At 39.2% G+C, this 26,570-nt stretch overlaps 6 protein-coding genes and 1 long non-coding RNA gene across 11 annotated transcripts; 5 read left to right on the top strand and 2 right to left on the bottom strand.

Moving 5' to 3' along the window:
• Positions 1–153: 153 nt before the first annotated feature.
• LOC109164922 lies at positions 154–1,171 on the top strand. The gene is made up of 3 exons (XR_002051445.1): positions 154–489; positions 613–697; positions 822–1,171. It is a non-coding gene; the product is annotated as an uncharacterized LOC109164922 (long non-coding RNA).
• A 1,258-nt stretch (positions 1,172–2,429) lies between these two features.
• Positions 2,430–5,156, top strand: LOC109165236 (transcription factor GTE7-like). 2 transcript variants are annotated; one of them, XM_019313913.1, is made up of 4 exons: positions 2,430–4,332; positions 4,519–4,729; positions 4,837–4,958; positions 5,065–5,154. In XM_019313913.1, exons 1-3 carry the CDS (start codon positions 2,845–2,847, stop codon positions 4,893–4,895), a joined length of 1,758 nt encoding a protein of 585 aa, XP_019169458.1. In that variant the 5' UTR covers positions 2,430–2,844; the 3' UTR covers positions 4,896–4,958; positions 5,065–5,154. The 2 variants fall into 2 exon arrangements, with proteins under 2 accessions (XP_019169458.1, XP_019169457.1); XM_019313912.1 differs by having other exon boundaries at positions 2,431–4,332; positions 4,837–4,979; positions 5,065–5,156.
• A 521-nt stretch (positions 5,157–5,677) lies between these two features.
• On the top strand, positions 5,678–8,847 carry LOC109165238 (transcription factor GTE7-like). The gene is given in 15 exon segments (XM_019313918.1): positions 5,678–6,084; positions 6,087–6,146; positions 6,149–6,264; positions 6,266–6,388; positions 6,391–6,505; positions 6,508–6,681; positions 6,684–6,722; positions 6,725–6,991; positions 6,994–7,313; positions 7,315–7,363; positions 7,366–7,487; positions 7,676–7,769; positions 7,772–7,877; positions 7,988–8,138; positions 8,223–8,847. Coding segments are annotated over 14 exon segments (1,734 nt in total). The 5' UTR covers positions 5,678–6,002; the 3' UTR covers positions 8,055–8,138; positions 8,223–8,847.
• A 233-nt stretch (positions 8,848–9,080) lies between these two features.
• On the bottom strand, positions 9,081–12,271 carry LOC109165234 (heat shock 70 kDa protein, mitochondrial). Its single transcript, XM_019313910.1, has 6 exons — positions 12,057–12,271; positions 11,611–11,675; positions 11,449–11,527; positions 10,772–11,338; positions 10,071–10,691; positions 9,081–9,978 (listed from the first exon to the last, which is right to left on the bottom strand). The coding sequence occupies exons 1-6, from the start codon at positions 12,129–12,131 to the stop codon at positions 9,358–9,360; spliced, it is 2,028 nt and encodes a 675-aa protein (XP_019169455.1). The 5' UTR covers positions 12,132–12,271; the 3' UTR covers positions 9,081–9,357.
• Positions 12,272–12,976: 705 nt separating this feature from the next.
• Positions 12,977–16,643, bottom strand: LOC109165237 (zinc transport protein ZntB-like). Of its 4 annotated transcripts, none has more exons than XM_019313915.1 (7): positions 16,502–16,643; positions 16,249–16,371; positions 15,221–16,134; positions 14,964–15,043; positions 13,833–14,097; positions 13,409–13,726; positions 12,977–13,257 (listed from the first exon to the last, which is right to left on the bottom strand). In XM_019313915.1, the coding sequence occupies exons 3-6, from the start codon at positions 15,990–15,992 to the stop codon at positions 13,452–13,454; spliced, it is 1,392 nt and encodes a 463-aa protein (XP_019169460.1). In that variant the 5' UTR covers positions 15,993–16,134; positions 16,249–16,371; positions 16,502–16,643; the 3' UTR covers positions 12,977–13,257; positions 13,409–13,451. The 4 variants fall into 4 exon arrangements, with proteins under 4 accessions (XP_019169460.1, XP_019169459.1, XP_019169461.1 ...); XM_019313914.1 differs by having other exon boundaries at positions 15,221–16,219; positions 16,310–16,371; XM_019313916.1 differs by having other exon boundaries at positions 16,310–16,371.
• Positions 16,644–20,513: 3,870 nt separating this feature from the next.
• LOC109164852 (L-type lectin-domain containing receptor kinase IX.1-like) lies at positions 20,514–22,443 on the top strand. The gene has a single exon (XM_019313397.1). The coding sequence runs from the start codon at positions 20,569–20,571 to the stop codon at positions 22,441–22,443; it is 1,875 nt and encodes a 624-aa protein (XP_019168942.1). The 5' UTR covers positions 20,514–20,568.
• A 1,735-nt stretch (positions 22,444–24,178) lies between these two features.
• Positions 24,179–26,386, top strand: LOC109165233 (L-type lectin-domain containing receptor kinase IX.1-like). The gene has a single exon (XM_019313909.1). The coding sequence runs from the start codon at positions 24,202–24,204 to the stop codon at positions 26,257–26,259; it is 2,058 nt and encodes a 685-aa protein (XP_019169454.1). The 5' UTR covers positions 24,179–24,201; the 3' UTR covers positions 26,260–26,386.
• The last annotated feature ends 184 nt before the right edge of the window (positions 26,387–26,570 follow it).

Below are 26,570 nucleotides of genomic sequence, written 5' to 3'. Positions count from 1 at the left end.
CTCTGTGTGAAGTCGTTTTGGAACTCCTTATCAAACTTATAATAAGTCAATTGTTGATCTATGTCAGCTGTGGGGGTCCTAAACAAGACACGTTGAGAGCTGAAACCACTACCTCGTAGCGCCGCCAACATCACGTGTTAAGCAATGGTCGACGAAACAACGTTTGAAAATATAGTATGAACTGCTGATGAAAAAAGCAGATAAAGCTACGGCTTTTCTAGATATTTCTTCCTTACATAACACTGTTACCTAATATTCTTCTTCTTCCTCCTCCAATCTAATCCGGGGAAGGGGACATTCCATCCCTGTTCTTTCCTCAGAATCCGATTCCCTCTCCCTCTCCTTTCACTATATATATACACAAAGCCATCCACTTGAAGAATTCATTCTTCTTCTTCTTATCGTTAGTTCTCGATTGATCTATCTGTTCATTTCGTGTTTCAGACATGAGCGCTCCTCCCAACTACGCTTACCCATATCCTCCTCAAGGTACCAATACTAACATACTGCTTACTATATATAACTTCTTAATTACCTTAAATTTCAGTTTTAGCTAGCTAGCTAGATCATGATTATCTGAATGATAACCAAATATTGTTTGAATTGAATCAGGCTATTACCAGGGACCGCCGGTGATGCCGCCACCTCAATACGCCGCTCCGCCGCCGAAGAGAAACCGGGGGTTTCTAGAGGGATTGTAAGTACTATACTGTTTTGTATGTACCGTTTGATGAATCATTACGTACTTTATTTACAAATATTTCATTCGCCATAATATATAATATATACTTTTGCTGTACGTGTTTGTGTTGGGATTGCAGACTTGCAGCTTTGTGTTGCTGTTGCCTCATAGATGAATGCTGTTGTGATCCCTCCATCGTCTTCGTCACCTAAGAATTAACACTAGCTACTATATTTTACTATACATCTTCATGTTATGTAATACACAGAATTAATATATTTTACTAAGTACATCTGTATTATGTAAAATTTAAATAATTACATTCATCATATTTATAAACTCGATCTGCATTAGACGACATTAATTAATTTGGTTGGGTTATTGTTTGATTCTTCGTGTGTATTAAAGTTTGATTCTTTCAGTTGTGGAATATTGTTTGATGTAATTCAATGGCTTTTGTAGTGGTTTGGGAATATATTCTTTGTTCAACATCATATATAAATAATAAAATAACCAAATTAGTTAACAGACTGTTGATTTAATAATAGTGATACAAGTACTAAGTACTTAAATTTGACAGTACTAAGTAGATTAGCAATCGTTATGCACTGGACCCGTGTCCAGCTTGCAAGCTGGACACGGGTAACAGTGCTAACGGCACTGTTAACTTTTTTTTTTTTTTTTTTTTTTTTTTTTTCAATTTCAGACTGTTTTGTTATAGGAGTATATATTCATAATTTTATTACTATATGTTAATAATTATACATTCATAACTCCATAACTGTACATTCATAACTCTATAACTGTACATTCATAACGTCATAACTGTACATTCATAACTCCATAATTGTACATTCATAATTTTCGAAGCTCTATGTTCACAATTTTAGAGCTCTATGTTCATAATTTTATCACTATATGTTCATAATTGTAAGTTCATAATGTTAGAGCTCTTTGTTCATAATTCGATCAATAACTGTACATTCATAATTCCATAATTGTAGATTCATAATCTCATAACTGTAGATTCATAACTCCATAACTGTAGATTCATAACTCTATAACTGTACATTCATAATCTTCGAAGCTCTATATTCACAATTTTAAAGCTCAATGGTCATAATTTTATCACTATATATGTTCATAATTGTAAGTTCATAATGTTAGAGCTCTGTGTTCATAATTTCATAATTGCATAACTGTACATTCATAACGGCATAACTGTACATTCATAACGGCATAACTGTACATTCATAATCAAAAAAAAAAAATAACGCCGTTAACGCCGTTAACGGCAAAACACGCGCGAATTTTTTTTTTTTAACTAAATGACGCGTTTTTTTTAAAAAACGGCGTCGTTTTGGGCCCGTGTCCACAATTCAATGTGGACACGGGTCCAGAGCATAATTTGCCGTAGATTAGTAATAGACAAATTTTGGGCTTAAGAGTTGCCCGTCAAATGATAGGCCCATTGGGCTTATAAGTGTGAATACAAATCTTTGATGAAAAATTGTGTGGAGGAAAATGGAAATATTTTATTCGCTAAGGGCTTAATGCCAACAAAGGGGATCTTGCATGTCACAACAGTTTTGTTTAACGACACAAACGTGCGTTTGGCCGTCCACGTCACCTGCCTCATTGGGCCCCACCCTCTTCTTGCAGTAAAAACCCCTAATTTCACGGCTTATTAAAAATTAAAAATAAATAAATAAAACTCCAAATTACCTCCCGAAATCCCACGTCGCTCCACGTGTAATACGGGATGAATCTCGGCCGTCCGTGCCAGATGTTGCGGTCAGCACCATAGATGGCAAGGGAACCAACACCCACCGTCCGATCACGGCTCGCAACTCCATCGACGGCTTCCAAGCTGCCCGTAATTTCCCCGGTCAGATCTCATCGCCTTTAAGAGGCGACGTCTTCTTCTCTCATAACTCGCTCAATCCCTTCAGAGTTGAAACCCTAACCTCCTGCCCCCACAGCCTCCTTCGTTGTTTCACTTATACGTATATATATCCATTGCCGGCTGGCGGACGGAGGTTTTGTCTTATTCCGGCGAGCGCGTGACATTTCCGTTATATTTAATTCATGTTTTCTACACAACCTGAAACCTATCGGCTCGGCCTCGAATTCGCCGGAATTCAGCGCTTCTGCTGCAATTCATGGCGTCAGCAGCATTAGCTTGTCGTAATGAACTAAGTTGGGCTCAATCCTGTGCTGCTGGTGGTGGATTCATGGGGAAAACCCCTAACTCTCGTCCTCATTTGAAACCTAGCGCTAATTCTAACCCGAAGAAGAAACAGAAATATTTGCATCACGGAGTTAACGGCCGTCAGAACGATGATTTGCCTGCTGTTAAGCAAACGGCTCCGGACGATGCGTATTCGTTCAATCAGCCGCCTAAGGAAGCAAATGGCCTCAATTTTGGGAGCTATTTAACCTACAACGTCACGTCGTACTCGAAAGCAGAGCTCAGCGAGCTTCGGAAGCGGCTTGGCGCGGAGCTCGAACAGATTCGGAACCTCAGAGATCGAATTGAGTCGGGTCATTTCAGCACCAGCACTACTAATCCAAGACCCTACGGGAAGTCTAAGAAAATGCCGGGGAATAAAGAGCAGATATCTGTTGGATCTGACAGCGATCCGAGGAGGTTTTCAAATAAGAATGCCGGTGTTGTTTGCGGTGGTATCGGTGTTATCGATGTGGAGAATATGATGAAGGATTGCAGGCAGATATTGACGAAACTAATGAAGCATAAAAATGGCTGGATTTTTAATTCGCCTGTAGATGCAGCCTCCCTGGGTCTTCATGATTATCACCAGATTATCAAGAGGCCAATGGATTTGGGGACTGTGAAATCGAATATGGTAAAAAATTGGTATCCGAGCCCGGTTGAATTTGCTGCTGATGTGAGGCTGACTTTCAATAATGCGTTGCTGTACAACCCAAAAACGGATCAAGTTCATGGATGGGCTGGCATTCTTCTGGCTAGATTTGAGGAGTTATTTAAACCGATCCAAGATAAACTCGTTAAAGTCGAAGTCGAGAATGAAAGAAAGGAAATTTTGGGCGTTGATGAGTTCCATGGCAGTCATTGGAATCACATTTCGACTCCTGAGATTGCTAAGAAGCCAAAGCCTAGTCCAATCCCCCAGGTCCCGAAGAAGGAAGAAATCTTGCATAGTCAATCGAGTGCTTCAACACCATCAGTTCCGCCACTTCCGTCCAATCCTCCCTTGCGTAAGCAATCTCCTATTCCAGCTCCTTCTGCTATGACAGCACCAACTGCGAAGCCTATTCCAGTGAGAGGAACAACAGGGAAACAGCCGAAGCCAAGGGCTAAAGATCTAAACAAGAGGGAGATGAGTATGGAGGAAAAGCATAAACTTGGAGTTGGTTTGCAGAGTTTGCCTCAAGAGAAGATGCCCCAGTTGGTGCAGATTATAAGAAAGAGGAACGGGCACTTAGCCCAGGATGATGAGGAGATTGAGCTGGACATTGAAGCTTTGGACACCGAGACACTTTGGGAGCTTGATCGATTTGTAACCAATTGGAAAAAGATGGTTAGCAAAACAAAAAGGCAATCTTTGATTGGTAATTTGACAGCTCCAACTGCTGCTCCAACCACCTCTAATACTGAGGCTGACGAGGTAACCATACATAAATTACACATTTTCTACTGTCTTCATATTCTTGGTAAGCACCTGTTTGAAATGTTTTCTTATGTTTTGAGGTTTTGAAACCTTGCTTCATTTGCTTTATTGTTTCTTTAAAAAAAATTGTGCATCATTTGTTAATCTTGAACTGTAGTGGCTTACATCGATTTTGGCTTGCAGGATGCTGTCTTTGAGAAGAACGATTCTACAGAGAAGCCTAAAAGGATTGAAGTTGGGGATGAAGATGTTGACATTGATGATGATATGCCTGCAGCTAGCTTTCCCCCTGTTGAAATTGAGAAGGATGAAGCTGCTGGCCGAGAGCCTGATAACCGCAGTAGTAGCTCCAGTAGCTCTGGTAGCTCATGCAGTGATTCCTCTTCTTCTAGTGGTATATGTCCTTCCGAGAGCAGTTTTGATGATAATTTATTGATGCTTGGTATTAATTCTGTTGGGGGAACATTGTTTGACGGGATGTGTAATGTTCATGGAATATAGGTTCTGATTCAGGGAGTTCTTCAGGCAGTGATTCAGATGCTGATGATGCACAGTCTTGACACTTATTTATCTGGAGTTGCAGAGGCTTTGGGCATCATGTTTGCTTCCTCTCTAGTCTCTATGTATGTGTGTTATCTATCAAGGTAGCTAATAACTGTAATGAATTCATGTTATTTCTATTTGTATTTCTTTTAGAGTGAACTGATGTGTGATTGAACTTTTTCTCAGGGGGATATTTTCCAGATTGATAACTAACTACTGTGGAACTTGCTTGGTGGGATGCAATGTTGAAAGATGCATGCCTTGGGTAGCACTTTGAATTTTTTTTTTTAACTAAATGACGCGTTTTTTTTAAAAAACGGCGTCGTTTTGGGCCCGTGTCCACAATTCAATGTGGACACGGGTCCAGAGCATAATTTGCCGTAGATTAGTAATAGACAAATTTTGGGCTTAAGAGTTGCCCGTCAAATGATAGGCCCATTGGCTTATAAGTGTGAATACAAATCTTTGATGAAAAATTGTGTGGAGGAAAATGGAAATATTTTATTCGCTAAGGGCTTAATGCCAACAAAGGGGATCTTGCATGTCACAACAGTTTTGTTTAACGACACAAACGTGCGTTTGGCCGTCCACGTCACCTGCCTCATTGGGCCCACCCTCTTCTTGCAGTAAAAACCCCTAATTTCACGGCTTATTAAAAATTAAAATAAATAAATAAAACTCCAAATTACCTCCCGAAATCCCACGTCGCTCCACGTGTAATACGGGATGAATCTCGGCCGTCCGTGCCAGATGTTGCGGTCAGCACCATAGATGGCAAGGGAACCAACACCCACGTCCGATCACGGCTCGCAACTCCATCGACGGCTTCCAAGCTGCCCGTAATTTCCCCGGTCAGATCTCATCGCCTTTAAGAGGCGACGTCTTCTTCTCTCATAACTCGCTCAATCCCTTCAGAGTTGAAACCCTAACCTCCTGCCCCCACAGCCTCCTTCGTTGTTTCACTTATACGTATATATATCCATTGCCGGCTGGCGGACGGAGGTTTTGTCTTATTCCGGCGAGCGCGTGACATTTCCGTTATATTTAATTCATGTTTTCTACACAACCTGAAACCTATCGGCTCGGCTCGAATTCGCCGGAATTCAGCGCTTCTGCTGCAATTCATGGCGTCAGCAGCATTAGCTTGTCGTAATGAACTAAGTTGGGCTCAATCCTGTGCTGCTGCTGGTGGTGGATTCATGGGGAAAACCCTAACTCTCGTCCTCATTTGAAACCTAGCGCTAATTCTAACCCGAAGAAGAAACAGAAATTTTGCATCACGGAGTTAACGGCCGTCAGAACGATGATTTGCCTGCTGTTAAGCAAACGGCTCCGGACGATGCGTATTCGTTCAATCAGCCGCCTAAGGAAGCAAATGGCCTCAATTTTTGGGAGCTATTTAACCTACAACGTCACGTCGTACTCGAAAGCAGAGCTCAGCGAGCTTCGGAAGCGGCTTGGCGCGGAGCTCGAACAGATTCGGAACCTCAGAGATCGAATTGAGTCGGTCATTTCAGCACCAGCACTACTAATCCAAGACCCTACGGGAAGTCTAAGAAAATGCCGGGGAATAAAGAGCAGATATCTGTTGGATCTGACAGCGATCCGAGGAGGTTTTCAAATAAGAATGCGGTGTTGTTTGCGGTGGTATCGGTGTTATCGATGTGGAGAATATGATGAAGGATTGCAGGCAGATATTGACGAAACTAATGAAGCATAAAAATGGCTGGATTTTTAATTCGCCTGTAGATGCAGCCTCCCTGGGTCTTCATGATTATCACCAGATTATCAAGAGGCCAATGGATTTGGGACTGTGAAATCGAATATGGTAAAAAATTGGTATCCGAGCCGGTTGAATTTGCTGCTGATGTGAGGCTGACTTTCAATAATGCGTTGCTGTACAACCCAAAAACGGATCAAGTTCATGGATGGGCTGGCATTCTTCTGGCTAGATTTGAGGAGTTATTTAAACCGATCCAAGATAAACTCGTTAAAGTCGAAGTCGAGAATGAAAGAAAGGAAATTTTGGGCGTTGATGAGTTCCATGGCAGTCATTGGAATCACATTTCGACTCCTGAGATTGCTAAGAAGCCAAAGCCTAGTCCAATCCCCAGGTCCCGAAGAAGGAAGAAATCTTGCATAGTCAATCGAGTGCTTCAACACCATCAGTTCCGCCACTTCCGTCCAATCCTCCCTTGCGTAAGCAATCTCCTATTCCAGCTCCTTCTGCTATGACAGCACCAACTGCGAAGCCTATTCCAGTGAGAGGAACAACAGGGAAACAGCCGAAGCCAAGGGCTAAAGATCTAAACAAGAGGGAGATGAGTATGGAGGAAAAGCATAAACTTGGAGTTGGTTTGCAGAGTTTGCCTCAAGAGAAGATGCCCCAGTTGGTGCAGATTATAAGAAAGAGGAACGGGCACTTAGCCCAGGATTGATGAGGAGATTGAGCTGGACATTGAAGCTTTGGACACCGAGACACTTTGGAGCTTGATCGATTTTGTAACCATTGGAAAAAGATGGTTAGCAAAACAAAAAGGCAATCTTTGATTGGTAATTTGACAGCTCCAACTGCTGCTCCAACCACCTCTAATACTGAGGCTGACGAGGTAACCATACATAAATTACACATTTTCTACTGTCTTCATATTCTTGGTAAGCACCTGTTTGAAATGTTTTCTTATGTTTTGAGGTTTTGAAACCTTGCTTCATTTGCTTTATTGTTTCTTTAAAAAAAATTGTGCATCATTTTGTTAATCTTGAACTGTAGTGGCTTACATCGATTTTTGGCTTGCAGGATGCTGTCTTTGAGAAGAACGATTCTACAGAGAAGCCTAAAAGGATTGAAGTTGGGGATGAAGATGTTGACATTGATGATGATATGCCTGCAGCTAGCTTCCCCCTGTTGAAATTGAGAAGGATGAAGCTGCTGGCCGAGAGCCTGATAACCGCAGTAGTAGCTCCAGTAGCTCTGGTAGCTCATGCAGTGATTCCTCTTCTTTCTAGTGGTATATGTCCTTCCGAGAGCAGTTTTGATGATAATTTATTGATGCTTTGGTATTAATTCTGTTGGGGGAACATTTGTTTGACGGGATGTGTAATGTTCATGGAATATAGGTTCTGATTCAGGGAGTTCTTCAGGCAGTGATTCAGATGCTGATGATGCACAGTCTTGACACTTATTTATCTGGAGTTGCAGAGGCTTTGGGCATCATGTTTGCTTCCTCTCTAGTCTCTATGTATGTGTGTTATCTATCAAGGTAGCTAATAACTGTAATGAATTCATGTTATTTCTATTTGTATTCTTTTAGAGTGAACTGATGTGTGATTGAACTTTTTCTCAGGGGGATATTTTCCAGATTGATAACTAACTACTGTGGAACTTGCTTGGTGGGATGCAATGTTGAAAGATGCATGCCTTGGGTAGCACTTTGCAGGAGCAGCCAGAAGTGAAGCTCTGGTATTGAGAAGGCTATATTCATGGTCCACTTTTCAGTGAGAGGTTTAGTTAGCTGAGATTGCCAATACCTTTCATTTCCTATTCAATTCTTTCATATTCTTGTTTGGGAAAGTGTTGTTTTGGGAGTTTGTTTCATGTTGGAAAATTCACCACGAATCAGATCATTTGGGCAGTTTCCCTTCTGGAAGAAATGAAATACCTTCTAAGCTAAGATGCTAGGATGTCAGATGGTTGTATGGTTTCTGGGCATGAATTTGGTGGGTGTCTCATCCTTTAGAACAGTTGGGAGATGTCCAAATTCTGGTGGTTGGCTGTCATCCAAGTTTAGGTTTTGAATTTAGATATAATATTCTGTTGTATACAAGGTGCTAGGACGTCTGTATCAAATAGATTTTCTTGTACCTTAGCTACGGATATTCTTTTAACCTTTGAGTTTTGAGAGGCATATGTGCCTTTGAGTGAAATCTGTGTTTTAATGCAAGTGAATCCACACTGAACTTTAAATGATCTGTCAATCCTATCACGTATATAATTAAGGAGGCTTCTTTTGCACTGAATTTCAAGTCTGTACGCGAACCTGACACTGACAGCGTAAGCGTAACAACAGATGGATTTATGGCATTGCTCGACCCCATTTCGTTTCGCAACCTCTGGTTGGGTTTAATTATTGTTTTTTTCTAACTTGACAACTATATCTATACAGTACCGAAATACCCGTCAATTGAGTAATGGACACAAATAATAAGCAAAGGCACCATTTATTCATACGGTAAAAAGATTATCTCAATCCCATATAGTTCTCAAAAAAATTTATCAGTATCCTACAAAGTTTGTCAGGATGCAAGAGCCAACTGAGCCATGGTTTCTCAAGTGTAAATACAAAATGCTTGAAAATTGAAGTTCTGATAATAGAGGATTGGAACCTCTCATTTTCTAAAGGGAAGATGATCAAATATTTTTATCTCATTACTTGGAGAAAAAAAAAAAAAAAACTAGTTCAATTTTGGGACTAACATTATCTACTTCTTGACTTCCTCGTAATCGGCCTCAGGAGCCTGCTCGCCACCTTGAGCACCACCGGAGGCAGCACCGCCAGACCCACCAGACATGTGCTCTCCGATCTTTGAAACAGCTTTGTTTGCTGCATCAAGCTTGGATTTGATGTCGTCAATGTTTTCACCAGCCATGGCTGTTCTCAAGTCTGACACAGCAGATTCAATTTCTGAAATGACCTCCTTGGGAACCTTGTCTTTGTATTCGTTCACACTCTTCTCAATACTGTAGATAGTAGTGTCTGCATTGTTCTTTAGATCAATCAAAGCCTTCCTTTCTTGATCTTTCTGGGAATGCATCTCAGCTTCCTGCACCATCTTCTCAATCTCACTTTCTGAGAGTCCTCCAGATGACCGGATGGTGATTTGCTGTTCTTTGGCAGTAGCCTTGTCCTTAGCTGAAACTGTGACAATACCGTTGGCATCAATGTCAAATGTCACTTCTATCTGAGGCATGCCTCTTGGAGCAGGAGGAATACCCACAAGCTCAAATTCACCAAGGAGCTTGTTATCAGATGCCATTTCACGTTCACCCTGGAGTACTTTAATACCAACCTGTGTTTGGTTGTCAGCAGCTGTAGAGAACACCTGAAAAGTTGCAAAGCAGCAAGTAATCAGATGTCAACTAGTATAGTCATTTTCCCAAACAACATTTTTCTCCCAAATAAAACTGATCTTACCTGGCTTTTCTTTGTGGGAATGGTAGTATTCCTGTTAATCAACCTAGTGAAGATACCTCCCAATGTCTCAATACCAAGAGACAATGGAGTGACATCCAGGAGAAGCAACTCTTTCACATCTCCACGAAGAATGCCACCTTGAATTGCAGCTCCCATTGCAACTGCCTCATCAGGATTCACCCCCTTGCTTGGGGACTTTCCAAATATCGCAGCAACCACCTCCTGCACCTTTGGAACACGGGTCATACCACCAACAAGTAGAACCTCATCCACTTCCTTGGTAGATATTCCTGCATCCTTCAAACAATTCTTGCATGGATTCTTAGTCCTCTCAATCAAATCATTAACCAAAGCCTCAAATTTTGATCTGGTCAAAGTGATATTAAGATGCTTTGCTCCCGATGCATCAGCAGTGATAAATGGCAAATTGATTTCAGTTTGAGATGTTGATGAAAGCTCTATTTTAGCTTTCTCAGCAGCCTCACGAAGCCTTTGCAGGGCAAGTTTGTCTTTTGAAAGATCAATGCTCTCTGTTCTTTTAAACTCATTGACCAAGAAATCCAACAAAGCATTGTCAAAGTCCTCTCCTCCCAAAAAGGTGTCACCGTTAGTTGCTTTGACCTGTCATGAAAGCAATAAACCAAGTTTAGAAGCTAACATAATGTTAAACACACTCAACAGTGCTAAACAACTTTACATACCTCAAAAACACCATTTGAAATCTCCAGAATGGAAATATCAAAGGTTCCACCACCAAGATCAAAAACTGCAACAAGACCTTCTTTATTGTTCATACCATAAGAAAGTGCAGCAGCAGTGGGCTCATTAATAATCCTTTCTACATCAAGACCAGCAATTCGCCCAGCATCCTTTGTTGCCTGCCTTTGGGCATCATTAAAATAAGCTGGAACAGTGATCACAGCCTTTGTTACAGTCTTTCCCAGATAAGATTCTGCAGTTTCCTTCATTTTTGTTAGAACAAAGGCTCCAACTTGACTTGGAGAATATTGTTGTCCATTCGCTTCCACCCAAGCATCTCCATTGGGAGCTTTCACAATTTTGAATGGAACCATTTTCATTTCCTTCTGTGTCTGGGGATCATCAAAGCGTCTACCAATTAGACGTTTGGTCCCAAAGAGAGTGTTTGTGGGATTTGTGACAGCCTGACGTTTGGCTGGTGTACCAACAAGTAATTCTCCTTTCTGGTTAAAAGCAACTACAGAAGGTGTGGTACGAGATCCTTCAGAATTTTCAATCACTTTAGGAGTCTGCAAAAGATTTAAGCATCAGGGCCTGTAAACTTTTTTTTTTTAAACAACAACCAAAAAGAAGTCTGGCTTCTCAAGTGAACAAAAACAAGTTATTAATTCCAACATACCTTGCCCTCCATGACAGAAACACAGGAGTTTGTGGTACCCAAGTCAATGCCTATAATATCATTTCCAGCTGGTTTTGAGCTGCAACAAAATGAAAAACTTAAGATCAGAAATGAAAACAAAACTTCCAAAATCAAAGACTTCTGGATGTGAAATAAAGATACCTAAATGGTCTGGCCAGGCTAGCCCATCTAGCACTTCCGATTGAGGGATTAGTGTTGGCAGCAAACTGCACATTCCATGTTGAATACACATTTAGTTCCAACAAAGCTAAATACAACAGAGATAATTGATAATTTGATATAGAGTAATACTAGATGCAGTCCATATTTGGATAAGAGACAGTTCAAACTTGTATACTCCATCTAGCTAACTAGGCAAATAATCTAGACTTTCATTAAACAACAAGGATTTACAACATAACACTCGACCAAAGAGCTAACTCTCAGGAGCATAAATTCAAAAATAAAAATAAAAAACCAAAGCTATTCCTAGAAACCTGGAACTCAACCAGACAATACTACCTTAACGTACATCCATACCGAATCCAACAAGGAAGAAATGAACAATACGCAGAAATGATCGAAGAGAATACAGGCGAAGAACTTACGGCCTTGTAGGCAGAGAGAGAGGAGGTAGCAAGGTCACGGCGACGGAGAGATCTGAGCAAGACGGCGGTCGCCATTTGATCAGTGATGCAGCGTTTGCTCCTTCGGCTTTGCTTCCGGAAGTTTCTGTTGCTTAGGGTTTAGGGTTTTAGAGAGAGGCTGAGTGAAATGCGTCGAGGCGGCGAGTAGATCTTTCTAGGGAGACTGGGGAGGGATTGAGAGAGTGTATATATATGACGTGTGGTATTGCTGGGTCAGAACGTTCTAGATTATTGCCTTCCACATTTTACTTTCCATTTTTAATTATCTGCTATTTTGTTTAGTCAAAATACAGCAATTTTTATTTTTTATTTTTAATTTTTAATTTTAATGGAGAGGAAACCATAGTTACACTAGAAAAATAATGTTCTAGATTATTGTCTTCTTAATGATGTGCGCTAGATAAATTATATAAAAATAATTAATAAATCACACTCAAAAAATTAGTATAACTAGTTGAATAAAAAAAGTTATTAATAATAAAATTCATAATTTTTTGATACAAAAATTATGCTCATTTGAATAACAATATATTTAGACTATAATTATTAATCTCATATATAATATACTAATATGTTTAAGGACCAATATTATATAATTGAGAATTTAATATAATTCTATAACAAAAATTTACCACTTTACTTTTCATTTATTCCAATATTTTGATTATCTTCGAGAAGTTCTTTTTCTATTTTTGTCAAATTATTGTACTCAGAAGTGATATACATGCTATAATGTCGAGACAAAAGGTCACACATACGGGTGATATACATGCTACAATATCGGGACAAAGAGTCATACACATACGGGTAGTAAAAATTTATTTGATTCTCTAACCAACATACATGCTACAATGCTTAGACAAAAGGTCATACTCGCATAAGGTAGTATCATTTTGCAATTATTATAACGTTTCAATAAACGAATAAAAGAAATTTGAAATATAATGATTATCTATTTATGATTCTTATAGGTGGAATGCTCTAGCCTCTAGATATTGGTTAAAAATTTAATCTTTATCACCAACTTCATGGTTCTTCCAATGCTAGATTTACACAACTAAACACAATAGTCACTGATCTTGAAACTTGATTGGTTCCTGGTCCTCAGCAAGCCTTTTCTGATCCATGAGGTCTCCATTCTCAGGCTGTTAACAAGTTTTTTCTGGAGAAATGACACAAAACTACAATCATTGTGGTAGAGGTGAGATAAACTCGGCAAATTATTGTATGGACCATAAAGTACATTATTTGATAGTATAGTCCAGACAGCTGTATGAACCATGGTCCACACAATAATGATTGAATAAACTCACCACAGTACAAATTTTGAGTGCCAATGTCTTTGATAGTTTGATCCTAGTGTAGCCGCAGGTAGCCTTCTTTTCTGGTGGCTCTTTCTGCACTTCCAGTTCCTCTTTTAACAAAAGATCTTTGGTTAATAGACCAACTTCTTTTCATAGCCTGCTTTCGTCTCCAGGCCATTATTTTGTTATAAAGAGACGGGAAAAGAAAGCACAGAAGGAGAAACAGTAACATAGCAAGGCAGAGTTGCATGACATTTCGGAAGCCATCCTGCAACTCTGGTTGCTTTTGGTTTGTCCAAGGAACTCCTCCAACGTTCATCCCAAACACTGTCAGTGGAAAGAAAGGAATTCATATCAGATAGTATGTGAGGGTTGGTTAGAAGTTGAACTAATTAAAACGCTACTTAAAGTTAAAGAGAGAATGTCACCTCACCTCCAGTTATAACTGATAAAGGAAGAAATATTATGGAAAGGAAGGAGAGGTAATACAGTCTCCTATTAATTTGGGCAGACTGCCAACTGTCAAGACCAGCCTGCACTGCTGTAACACGATTGGCTATGAACCCAACATTCTCCTTCAGTCTCCTAAGCCGACCAATTAACTCTTCCAGGGAGACGATGTCTTCGTGGGCAAACCAATCTTTTGAAGAGCACTTCTCCTTGACTCGCAGAAATACTTGCTCTCCATGTGCAATTGCCTGCAATGCCATTTTAGATGAAAGTACATCTATAAGCTCTAATACTACATCTCGTTAGTGCTTGTTTGGTTCAGCTTTTCTAGAGCTTATCAGCATAGAGAAGTAGAAGCTGGGCCAAACAGCAAAGATATATAAAGGATTTCCAGGCTAGATAACAGGAAAAAGCTTTTCAACAAATTCTATTGTTCTAAATTGAGGCTTTTAAAGAAGCCAGTAGCCTGCCAAAACAAGCATTTAAGTATTAGCTATATGAATAGGCAACTATAATATGCAAAGTAGCGAGATCTACTATTCCAAACAATCTGTCTGCAATAAGAAAGCGTGAATACTAAACGAGGAATAAGCCAAACATATTAGAAGTCCAGAACAGAAGTCCCTATAACCCAAAAAGCATCTCCCTAGCAGAGAGGTGGGGAAGATTTTGATCTACAGTTCTCATGAAAGGAAGAGAAAGCATAGGACATTCTGGCAAGAAAAAAATGATTCAGTTCTTTCATATATTGGTTCTCAAGAGCAAAGGTACCTACTCTAGATGGCTACCAACAGCAAAATACAGCTTATAGAACTACCAAACCTGACAATGTGAGCATGTAATCTGGAATTCACATTCTTGACGTTTAATCCTCAATAACTGAACATAAATTAGATTTATTTTTGAAATGGTTGAGTGGCTTCTCTTGTTCTAAAACTGTAGTAAAATGTGGAATGAGAATGTGAAGGCCATTACCACGTCCATGTAGCAAACTAACAATTGCGCCTCTATTTTCACTATAAATTACTTCTTAGAAACCAAACAAAGTAACTAACTCTAGTTTTCCCAAATCCAAAGGAAGTTGTATGATAGGTAGATAAGGCTGTAAAACTACCTGCAAGAGACGTTGTAAGTCAAGATGCATTTTTGGAAATCTTCTATCATCCAGCATTTGTTTCTTTAGAGCTGATCCACCTGGAACCAAACCAGAAACCAAGCACAACCCATAAAACAACTGAGAAAAAGAAAGGTTTAAGACACAGGATGCAATTGACATATAACACATACAGAGAAGCCAGTGAAACGTTTAATATTGCTAATTAATCTCTGACCCGTTCGCCATTGCACATTTAACATTAAGGGCAAACATACCTCTATCCAACTCCAACTCCACTGTATCTAACTCAAGCTCGAGATTTGTCACAACATCTTGAAGCTGATCCACATGTGTGTCTATGAAGTGAACAACAAGATTTGACACTGATTTAGGAACGGGATTATCAGCTTCCTCGGAGTGATTCATTGTCAGTAGAAAATCAAGAAAATGCTCTCTGATCACAATCCCGCTTCTTTCCCTTTGTTCCGTGCTATTATGACTAGGACTTTCCACAACCGGAACCTCTGAAAGAAGAGAATCATTCACGGGAGAGAAACCTAATCTTGGCAGACGACCCAACGAAACAGTGATCACTGAATGCTCAGTGACTCTTGCAGAAATTCTAAACGTAAATTTACTCATGGCAGGACCAGGTGAATTTACCCTAAAGACAAGAGCACCATCAACATGCCCACAAAAGGGTCCGTTGCTAACGAGGGACAGAATGTCTTGGAGCTTCAATGGAGGGCAGAGAACATCAATAAGATACTGTGCAGATTGCGAAATCTTGTGGTTCAGCTTAGGAAGTTCCACATGGTACCAACAAAACTCTTTCCCTCTACCCTCTGACAAATCCCATTCCTTGTTGAAGTAGCCCCCTTCTCCATCAAAAATATATGCTTTCACTCTCACAGCCCCCGAACAACGCACCAGAAAATCATTATTCTCCCCAATATTAGTATGTGTTAGTGGCATTGTTTCCATTTCCTCTTCTACTTCTCCCCCTCTCTCTCTGTTCATCCTCTCATGAATAAGTTCCATGTTCATAAAAACTTTCACTCATCAGCTAAAGTAAAAAAGAATAAGAAACCCCGATACAAGCAAGCTCTTTTGTTCAACAATCGCTCGAAGTTCTAGAAGAACAACAATTCAGTTTAGAAAGGATGAAGCACACGCCAATAACCTCCGCCTAATCAGCGCAATTATAACAGAATTCAATGAACACTGGATATAAATGAAATCAAAAGAAATGAAAATCTCGAGTAATCTGAAATCTGCAACAAATTCATGAACACCAGATTACCCGATAGTCATGCACCAACTTCGCATCATATCTATTCTCACCAATTAAGCAGGGGTTTTACCTCGTTCAAACAGCTCAAAGAAACTGCAAGCAACTCCGGTATAAATCCAATCATGAAAATCCCTACAAAACCAACCAAAAACCACCCAAATACAAATGGTTCTATGTAAGCCGCCGAATGAAGAAAAGCGAACGAAACTTTAGGAAAGAAACTGTGTATGATTTTCTCTGCGTGTACTCAAAGTCAACTCACAAATGCGATCATGGAAACGAATGAAGAAGTCGGAAATCGGAAAGAAGACCTGCTCTATCTAGAATTCTGACCAAAGAATGAAACTTTCCTCTAAACCACCGTCACCTCCAATTTCCGAATGGGAGCTGATTTTCTTTTCCACAGTAAATTTGACTTCCGTATATGTTTATCGCAGTAACCTTTTACAGTTTTACTTGATCCTCCCATTTCAGTTAGGAATTTAGGTCATTCCACATCATCTACCGGTCCCATTTTATGTGTTGAGTTTGGTTAAAGAGACTAAAATTATTTACAATTTAATTTTCATAATATTAAGTTTAAAATTAGAATAACAAAATTATGATAAAAATTTGTGTGAGACTATTTCACGGATCCCTGTTCATTGTACGGGTTGGGTCAAAATGAATTTTATTATTTACAAACTTAATAAGAGTCAATAAAATTAAGTCGTTGGAACTAAAAAAAAATATTGGTGTAATTATTAGTTGAAATGAATGATTCATATTAGTTTGATTTTAATATTTTTATTGCACCATTAATCCAACATTTCTGCCACATGTTATATTTATCGATTCTTTGAAATATTTATTTTTTATGAAAAAATTAATAATCTTGCATTGATATATGTCAGGATACCGAATGATACTTTCATAAAATCTGAAACACTAATTTAGAAATACAAATTGAGTATTAGCCTATTCGCACAATGAGCGTGAACACTAATTTAGAAATACAAATTGAGTAATAGACTATTCGCGCAATGAGTGTGTGACAACGGATATCTAGTTATCTACTATACTAATAATAGTCCAAGAGAGTTAGGTCTATAATGAGTAGAAAAAATGATGGTCAATTTTTTTTTTAATCAAATGAATGGCTCAAATGAATCAAATTTTAATTTTTCCTTAAATTTCATAATTTTTTACTATACTAATAAGAGCCCAAGAGAGCTAGGCCCATAATCGATAAAAAAATGACGGTCAAATTTTTTAATGAAATGAATGACTCAATTTAATCAAATTTTAATTTTTTTTTTAGATTTCTTAATTCATCATTAATTATATGATTATTCGTTAATTTTTCCGTTAAATATTATCTTGTCCATTAATTTATGTTAGTTCACTTTAAGTTCTCATTGATTTTAATAAAAAAAGTCTTAGGTTTGAATCTCATCCCAATCAAAATTGACATAATTAGTACTCTATTTTATTCTTATTAAATTACTAGTTAAGCTAAGTTTGAAAATAATTTTAATAAACTTTAGTTATTACAATATTTTTTGACACAAACAAATTGTACACATATTGTAATTCTCATTAATTATTACTGTCAACAATACTAATTTTTTCTATAATTGTAATTTTTAAAATTTGAAGGGTCTAATTAATCAACTTTTGGCCTAAAATTTAGGGCATATTTATCCATTATTTCTCATATATGTACCAAAAATTAAGAATGTTTGAGTATAACAGTGAATTAATGACATATATTACATGCATGATCTATCATGTCAATGGAGTTGTGTTGATGACCAGTAATGATCTGGGGTAGGTCCTGTTTTGCCTTCAATGGCGGCGATTTTGAAGCGGCAAAATGGGCAACAATTGTTTCTCATCAACCACTTGAGAATGCAGCGTTCATGGGTGTAGTGAGAGCAAGGCAACCGGGCAACCTCCGACCCAACACACATATCTATCAAACAGATACCGCAGCTCTCTTCCTCGCCGTCGCCGTCGCCGTCGCCGCCGCCTTCCAACTTCACCCTCTCGATCGCCTGAGACTGCAGCACCAGCATTCGCCACTCCATCTCCCTCTGCGGCCGCCAGAGGGTGCCGTTAGCCCTTCCACGCGCCGCCTCTAGCTCCTCCTTGGACAGCTTCACGAACTTGGAGATCTGTAGCTTCACATACGGATATCTCTCGTCGCTGTTATCGTCTTCTTGCTTGCGCACCAAGTTCTTCACGTCCCGGAGAAACAATGCGAGATGAACAACCATGCCGTTCCAGTTCACGACGGGGACTTGTTCGAACACATTGTCACCGATTTTCTTCCAGAAGAGCTGCTGTGCGTCTTGCAGAGGGAAAGGCACGTTCATGAGATCAACCAACCGGTTCACGGCGGCGACGCCGCTCTCCGGACAGGAAAAGTCGTCGCAATTTACCCACAACTCGTAACTGGTATTGTACTGTACGACGTCGTAATGGGTCGCTTTACGATTAGGGTTGGGGTGGATAATGCGAACTGTAAATGTGACGGGGAAACATCCGACCCGTCGCGGCGATTTGGATCGCGTCGGAGGCATTGTCGTCTGCAAACCTTGGACAACTACGTACTCGTCGGAGTTGCTGGGTGGCGACGTTGCAGAGCTTTGTTGTTTCATGGTTTAATCTTGGAAGAGATGGAATTAGAGTTCAGTTAATTGAGATCGATCTTGGGTTTTGGTCTCTCTTTCTATATATATATATATATATATATATATATATATATATATATATATATATATATATATATAAAGGGAGAAAGAGAAATATCGGTTTCAATTTGAGATTAAGAAATATATGATCGATGTTGCGTTGCTTTATTTTGTTGGTTTCTTAATTAGTTTTGGAAGGTGTTCAAGATTGTCAACCCATGGAGATTCAATAATTAAGGAAAGCAAATTAGGAAATTTCCTCTTTGTCTTGAATGATAAATTTTGATTTTTTAAAAATATTATTAAATATGATCTTTATTAAGAAAGAAAGGAAAATTAGAAAGTTTTGAGCATAATTTAATCTAATTTGATCACTGTGTGATATTTTGAGCATAATTTAATCTAATTGAGTTTTTTTTTTAAAAAAAAATAATCTAAATTCCGTTTTAACTTCTTTAAAAAAAAAAAAAATTAGGAGTGGAAATGGCTCTACAGTTTTAACTATTTTTTTTTTTAAATTTTATAAAATATAGAAGTGTTTTGGAGAAATCATTCTCAAAACGCTAAGTGAAAATATTGTAAATTGCAATGTTTGTATTTTCAGTGGCTTGGAACAAATTATTGCTTCAAACTGTTGAATAACCAAACACTTTTTTTAGCATTTTGATATCTGAGTTACATCATATTTACCAATCGTCCAATATCTTTGGATTACATTATAATTAAAAATTTTAAATGTTTACTACTTCATCTAAATTCTCTTATCCATAATAATTTATTCAACAATAATGGTACGGTTAAACTAAATGAACACTGAGCAAAACACCTAAATAATTGGTACCGTTGATTCATTGATTGATCTTGTATATATGTGCATTCATTAAATATATTAGAACTCTTTGCAACAAAAATACTTGATTACTATTTAAAAAAAAAATTACTAACAATTATAATAAATCTCCTATATTACATTATATTCATATACTATGAGTTACATATTTAAATAAACAAATTTGACATTAAATTATTTATGTATGAAGTTCTCATATATAATTTTGTATTGATATACTTTCACATATTTATTTAATTGTAAACATTGGGCAATAACTGATTCTCGTTAGTATATTTCTTATAAGAGCAACCACTATTCACAACATCTTTTCCCTATTGGTAAATCTTAAAGTATTCCACGCATGTCGTGGCACGACATTACATCTCCATGTATACAGCTTGAAAAAAACAAATTAAATAAAAAAAGATGGCTTGAGAAAAATAAATAAAAAAAGACGGCTGAAATTTCGTTGACAACATTAAGTCAACCCAGTACCTCCAAACGCACTTAGCTTGCATGCATGTCGCTGCAATGCTGGATGCATAATAATCTTGGAATATTATAATGGCGAGTCATTGGTATTTAAAGAATTTCTTGATGGGGAAGAAGGTATCATAGGCTCAAGGATCTGCTCGATCGATCTTCTAGGCTTTCTTGATGTCTGTTTTAGTTGTTATCAGATAAGAAACAGCCATGGGGGATTATTGCAGTTTCTTCCTTCTTTTCTTGTTGATAATAATCCCTTTAGTTCACTCACTATCCTTCAATTTCGATCGGTTCACCCCCTCCAACGCTCAGAATCTTACGTTTGAGAGAACATCTATGGTGAACACCTCAATCCAGCTAACGTCGGACCGGCTAGCGAGCATCGGCCGGGCGACGTATGCCCAGCCGCTGCATCTCTGGGACAACGCGACGGGGAAGCTCTCGGCGTTCAACACCCACTTTGACTTTGTCATTGATTCCAAAGGCAGCAACAGGTACGGCGACGGTTTCGCGTTCTTCCTGGCGCCGGTTGGCTCCCGGATTCCGCCCAACGCCACCAAAGGCGGCGGTTTTGGCCTCGCCAATGACGCCGAGCGCTTGAACGCTAGTAAAAACGCGTTCGTTGCTGTGGAGTTCGATATTTATCTGAACGATGAGTACGATACTCAGGCGAAGCATGTTGGGATTGACGTGGATTCTCTGCAGTCCGCTGTTACTCAGACATGGCTTCCAGACATTGAGGGCGGGAAGCCAAACCAGGCCTGGATTAACTATGATCCTGGGTCCATGAATCTAAGCGTTGTGTTCAGTACTATAATAAACAACAGAAGTACATTCGACCGGTTGTCATATGTTGTTGATCTAAGGAAGTTCTTGCCAGAACAGGTCACTTTCGGGTTTGCCGCTGCAACTGGAAACCGATCAGCACTGCAGATGATTAATACATGGAATTTCACGTCAACCTTTAATAACCAGACAGATCCAGCAGTCCACACTAAGGGCCTCCGGCCGGGGCTTGTTATTGGTGTGGTTGTAGGAGGGTGTTTTCTGGTTGGAGGCTCCGCCGTGGCACTTTTATTTCTGGTGTGGAGAAAGAAGAAGATGAGGGAAAAAGTTGATGACGATATCTTTGGTGACCTTGGAGGGGGGGCCGGGCCAAAAAGGTTTACATATCGGCAGTTGACAAGAGCTACAAATAACTTTTCACAGCAAGCAAAACTCGGAGAGGGAGGATTCGGGAGTGTTTATAAGGGCTACTTGAAGGAACTTGATTCGTATATTGCTGTGAAAAGGGTGTCAAGGGGATCCAAGCAAGGGATCAAGGAATATGCATCAGAAGTGAGGGTGATTAGCCGGATACGCCACAAGAATTTGGTGCACCTAATGGGTTGGTGCCATGAGAACAAAGACCTTCTACTAGTCTATGAGTTCTTGTCCAATGGCAGCTTAGACTCCCATCTTTACAAAGGCCAAAGCCTGTTGACATGGACACTAAGGTACAAGATTGTTCAAGATTTAGCCTCTGCATTACTCTACCTGCACGAAGAATGCGAAAAGTGTATTGTCCACAGGGACATAAAGTCCAGCAATGTCATGCTGGATTCAAACTTAAATGCCAAACTTGGAGATTTTGGATTAGCCAGACTGGTTGATCATGAAAAGGGATCGCGCACAACTGCCCTGGCAGGAACCATGGGGTACATAGCCCTTGAATGCGTCGTCTCAGGGAAGGCTAGCAAGGAAACAGACATCTACAGCTTCGGCGTTGTGACATTAGAGATAGCTAGTGGGAGAAAACCGATTGATCATGATGCCGATGAAGAGAGCCAAGTGAACATTGTAGAATGGGTGTGGAAACTGTATGGAACTGGGCATCTTCTTGAAGCTGCGGATCCAAATCTTTCGGTGGAATTTAGTGAAAGAGAAGTGGAACAGATGTTGATGGTTGGACTATGGTGTGCTCATCCTGATTGCAGTTTTAGGCCAAGTATTAGACAGGCGATTCAAGTGCTCAACTTTGAAGCACCCTTGCCTAATCTCCCAGAAAACATACCAGTGGTAACATTTAGGCCTCAGCCAAATGTTGATGTTGCATATTCTTCCTCTTCATCATACTACGTCTCTGATGTTTCTCAGATAAGCCAGGCGCAATCTGTAGTCTACAGTGGCAATACTGATTGCTCATGTCCTGATGAACAATTGTCTAATTGATGCAGGGTAAATCGGGCCTTAGCTTTTCTCATTCATGTATCTAGTGGGATTCGAAACTCCTTCGGCTATGACATCAAGTCAGGCAACGAACCACTTTTATGTACTCTCAACTTCAATAAAATTTATGATTTTTTAATGAATTTTAAGAATTTTTTTTAGCAATTGTGAAAATGTCATTTTCAGCGAAGCCTTTCTTGTGACCGAGTCTAGATAAAGATCCATAGGTAGTTCCTTCAAGAAAACTAATTTGGTTCGGTGTTGCTTTACCAAGTTGAAAGCAATAACGAAAACAGTAACCCCAACATGGTCATATTGGCGTAGTTTCAGGCTTTAGGACTAATTTTTCAAAAGACAACACTACAATTAATTTACTTAGGGATGGCTTTATTCATAGGGCCTATGTTTGCCGAAAAGCAAACTTTAATACATACGAATTGGATAACGTTGAAAGCAAATTGTATGAATATAGACATCTAATTAGCTAAATCCTGAATATTTCGAGGTGGTCTCCGCTCTCTTTTAATAATTCTTCCAGAAGGCTGAATCCCAACCCTAAAGGGCTCCCATACTCTGACCCGACAGAATATTTGGGAGGATGTAAATCATGGTAACTCAACTAAACATGAACCACAGAGGCTATCATGAGATGTAAATCATGGGATCTTTTAATAATTGATTATGTTGGTGTTTTGTATCCTCAATTTATGTGATTTTCTTATATATAAAGAATACAATTTATTTCATTCAAAAAGCCAAAATAATTTAAGAAAAATACTACTTCTACTTCCTCTCTCAAAATATTGATATCGACATCTTTCTTAAGATTCACAAGATGAAGAAAACTGATCATTTTTTTGCCGCCTTAGGAAGTAAAAGTGAGAAAGTAGATATAGTAAAAGTGTAAAACTCATAATTTAAAGATAGGTGAAATTTTATTTGAGTAAACCTTGCCATCCATAATGGATTAGGTGAATCACTACATATTTTTCCCTTATGAATATGATTCAGTAATGAACATCTTCGTTTCTTATTGATGAAAAGTGTCAAAATTTGGCCTAATTAGCCATTGTATTTGACATGATCTTGATTCGGTTTCAATTCAAAACTATTAGTTTATAGTTCCATGAAATTATAAATTGAAATCGGAACCCTTTTAGGAAGATTTTGACGGTTCTAGTTTGAAATGAAATGTTTGACCTTTTTTTTTCTCAATAAAATCAAGTTTTTTTATTTTATTTTATTTTATTTTGAAATCGGAACTGGCTGATTACGAACCGAAACCAATTGTTCTAGTTTCTGATTTTAATAAACTGAAATTGGAACCTTTTAGGTTCTGATTTGATTTCTACCATGTCAGATTCAATTCAAACCAAACGGTGATAATCTTAATTCTCAAACATAGTTAACGGTCAATTAATCGCATCATGGATTAGATTCAATTGCTTTTAGTTTCTTTTTTTTTTTTGGTAGGTATCCTTTAATTTCCTATAGATTTCTACGATGTATGTAATCATTTGGCAGCATCTTATTGGAATATATATGTAACAACTACCGTGGGTCATATGTCCACACGTACTGCAACTTGCAATTTGCCATCCACTTGACCAATAATGGCACGCCAGTTTCCCAGCATCCACGCCCCCTGGTTAAAAAAACAACAATGGTGAAGTATAATAATAGAATAATGACCAATTGGTGATATGATAATAAAAGATTTCTTCTTTATTGATAGACTAAACGGAAGCTGCAGAAGCAATAATGTCATATGTTTTGTGTTTAAGGTTCAAGGATTTGGTCTATGCGTTGTTGACCATGGTGGGTCGTTTCTTGCTTCTTTTCTTGTCGATAATCCCTTTAGTTCACTCACTATCCTTCAACTTCGATCGGTTCACCGCCGCCAGTGCCCAGAATCTTACGTTTGACAGAACCGCCGTGGTGAACAGCTCCATCCAGTTAACGTCGGACCAACTAGCGAGCATCGGCAGGGCGACATACGGCGAGCCGCTGCATCTCTGGGACAAGGCCACAGGGAATCTCACGGCGTTCAACACCCACTTCGCCTTCGTCATAGATTCCAAAGGCAGCAAACGCTACGGCGATGGTTTTGCGTTCTTCCTGGCGCCGGTTGGTTCCCGGATTCCTCCCAACGCCACCAAAGGTGGCGGCTTTGGCCTTGCCAATGACGACGACCGGTTGAATTCCAGTAGAAATACATTTGTTGCTGTGGAGTTTGATATCTACATGAATGAGGAGTACGATACTCAGTCGAAGCAGGTCGGGATTGATGTGGATTCTCTGCAGTCTGCTGTTACTCAGACATGGTTTCCAGACATTGAGGGTGGGGAGCCAAATCAGGCCTGGATTAACTATGATCCTAGGTCGATGAATTTAAGTGTTGTGTTCAGTACTTTAGTAAACAACACAAGTACATTCGATCAGTTGTCATATGTTGTTGATCTAAGAAAGTTCTTGCCAGAACGTGTGACTTTCGGGTTTGCTGCTGCAACAGGGAACAGATCAGCTTTGCAGAAGATTACTTCATGGAATTTCACTTCAACCTTTAATGTTAGTCAAATCCAGGCAAACCCAGAGAGAAAATCAGCTAGGAAGGGTAGCCAACCAGTGGGGATTGTAATTGGTGTGGTGGTGGGAGGGTGTTTTCTGATTGGAGGTTCTGGGGTGCTTCTATTTGTGGTGTGGAGAAGGAGCAAGATGAGGGAGAAGTTTGAAGATGAGATCTTTGGTAATTACAATGATGAACTTGGAGGGGGGGCCGGGCCGAAAAAGTTTACATACAGAGAGTTGGCTAGAGCTACAAACAACTTTTCGAAACAAGATAAGCTTGGAGAAGGAGGATTCGGGAGCGTTTATAAGGGCCACTTGAAGGAACTCGATTCGTATGTTGCTGTGAAGAGAGTGTCAAAGGGATCCAAACAAGGAATCAAGGAATATGCATCAGAAGTGAAGATAATCAGCCGTATAAGGCATAGGAATCTGGTGCACCTTATTGGTTGGTGCCATGAAAACAAAGATTTTCTACTTGTGTATGAGTTCTTGTCCAATGGCAGCTTAGACTCCCATCTTTACAAAGGCCAAAGCCTGTTAACATGGCCACTAAGGTACAAGATTGTTCAAGATTTAGCCTCTGCGTTACTCTATCTGCACGAAGAATGCGAAAAATGTATTGTCCACAGGGACATAAAGTCTAGCAACATCATGTTGGATTCAAACTTAAATGCTAAACTTGGAGATTTTGGATTAGCGAGACTAGTTGATCATGAAAAGGGATCGCGCACAACTGCACTGGCAGGAACCATGGGCTACATAGCCCTCGAATGCGTCGTCTCAGGGAAAGCTAGCAAGGAAACAGACATGTACAGCTTTGGCATTGTGACATTGGAGATAGCCTGTGGGAGAAAACCAATTGATCCCACAGCTGAAGAAAGCCGAGTTAACATTGTTGAATGGGTGTGGAAACTGTATGGAACTGGACAACTTCTTGATGCTGTTGATCCAAATCTTTCGGGCGATTTCACTAGAAGAGAAGTGGAACAGATGATGATTGTCGGGTTATGGTGTGCTCATCCCGATTGTAGTCTCAGGCCAAGTATTAGGCAAGCCATTCAAGTGCTCAACTTTGAAGCTCCTTTGCCTGATCTCCCAGAAACCATGCCAATAGCAACATTTAGGCCCCAACCAAAAGTTGCATATTCTCCATCTTCATCATACTATGGCTCTGATGTTTCTCACACTAGCCAAACACAATCTTCAATCCACAGTGGCAACACTGAAATCTCATGTTCTTCTGCAGTATAATTAATCTGAAATTTTGTATATTTCTTTTCTGCTACACCAAGTTTCTTCAGTTTGACTGCAAACTTCTTCTAGTTACATGGCAGTTTCCCTTTTTCATTTTGCAGCAGAAAAACTCAAAATTTTCTCCTAAGTAATGATATTTTAATGATATGCTTGGACTAATTGAATAATGCATCCAAATCATATCATAACCCTGACTCTTTAACATGAAGAGTCAATAATATTCCAACCAGTTACATTAGTAATTTGCACATTCCCTTGTCATCAATTAAGCATGTGCCATTATTGATATAGTTATAGACTTTGTTGAA

Source organism: Ipomoea nil, unplaced genomic scaffold, assembly GCF_001879475.1.
Source record: "Ipomoea nil cultivar Tokyo-kokei standard unplaced genomic scaffold, Asagao_1.1 scaffold3069, whole genome shotgun sequence".
Taxonomy (NCBI): domain Eukaryota; kingdom Viridiplantae; phylum Streptophyta; class Magnoliopsida; order Solanales; family Convolvulaceae; genus Ipomoea; species Ipomoea nil.
The sequence above is the reverse complement of the archived record's forward strand: the minus strand, read 5'-3'. Positions and strand labels throughout refer to the sequence as shown.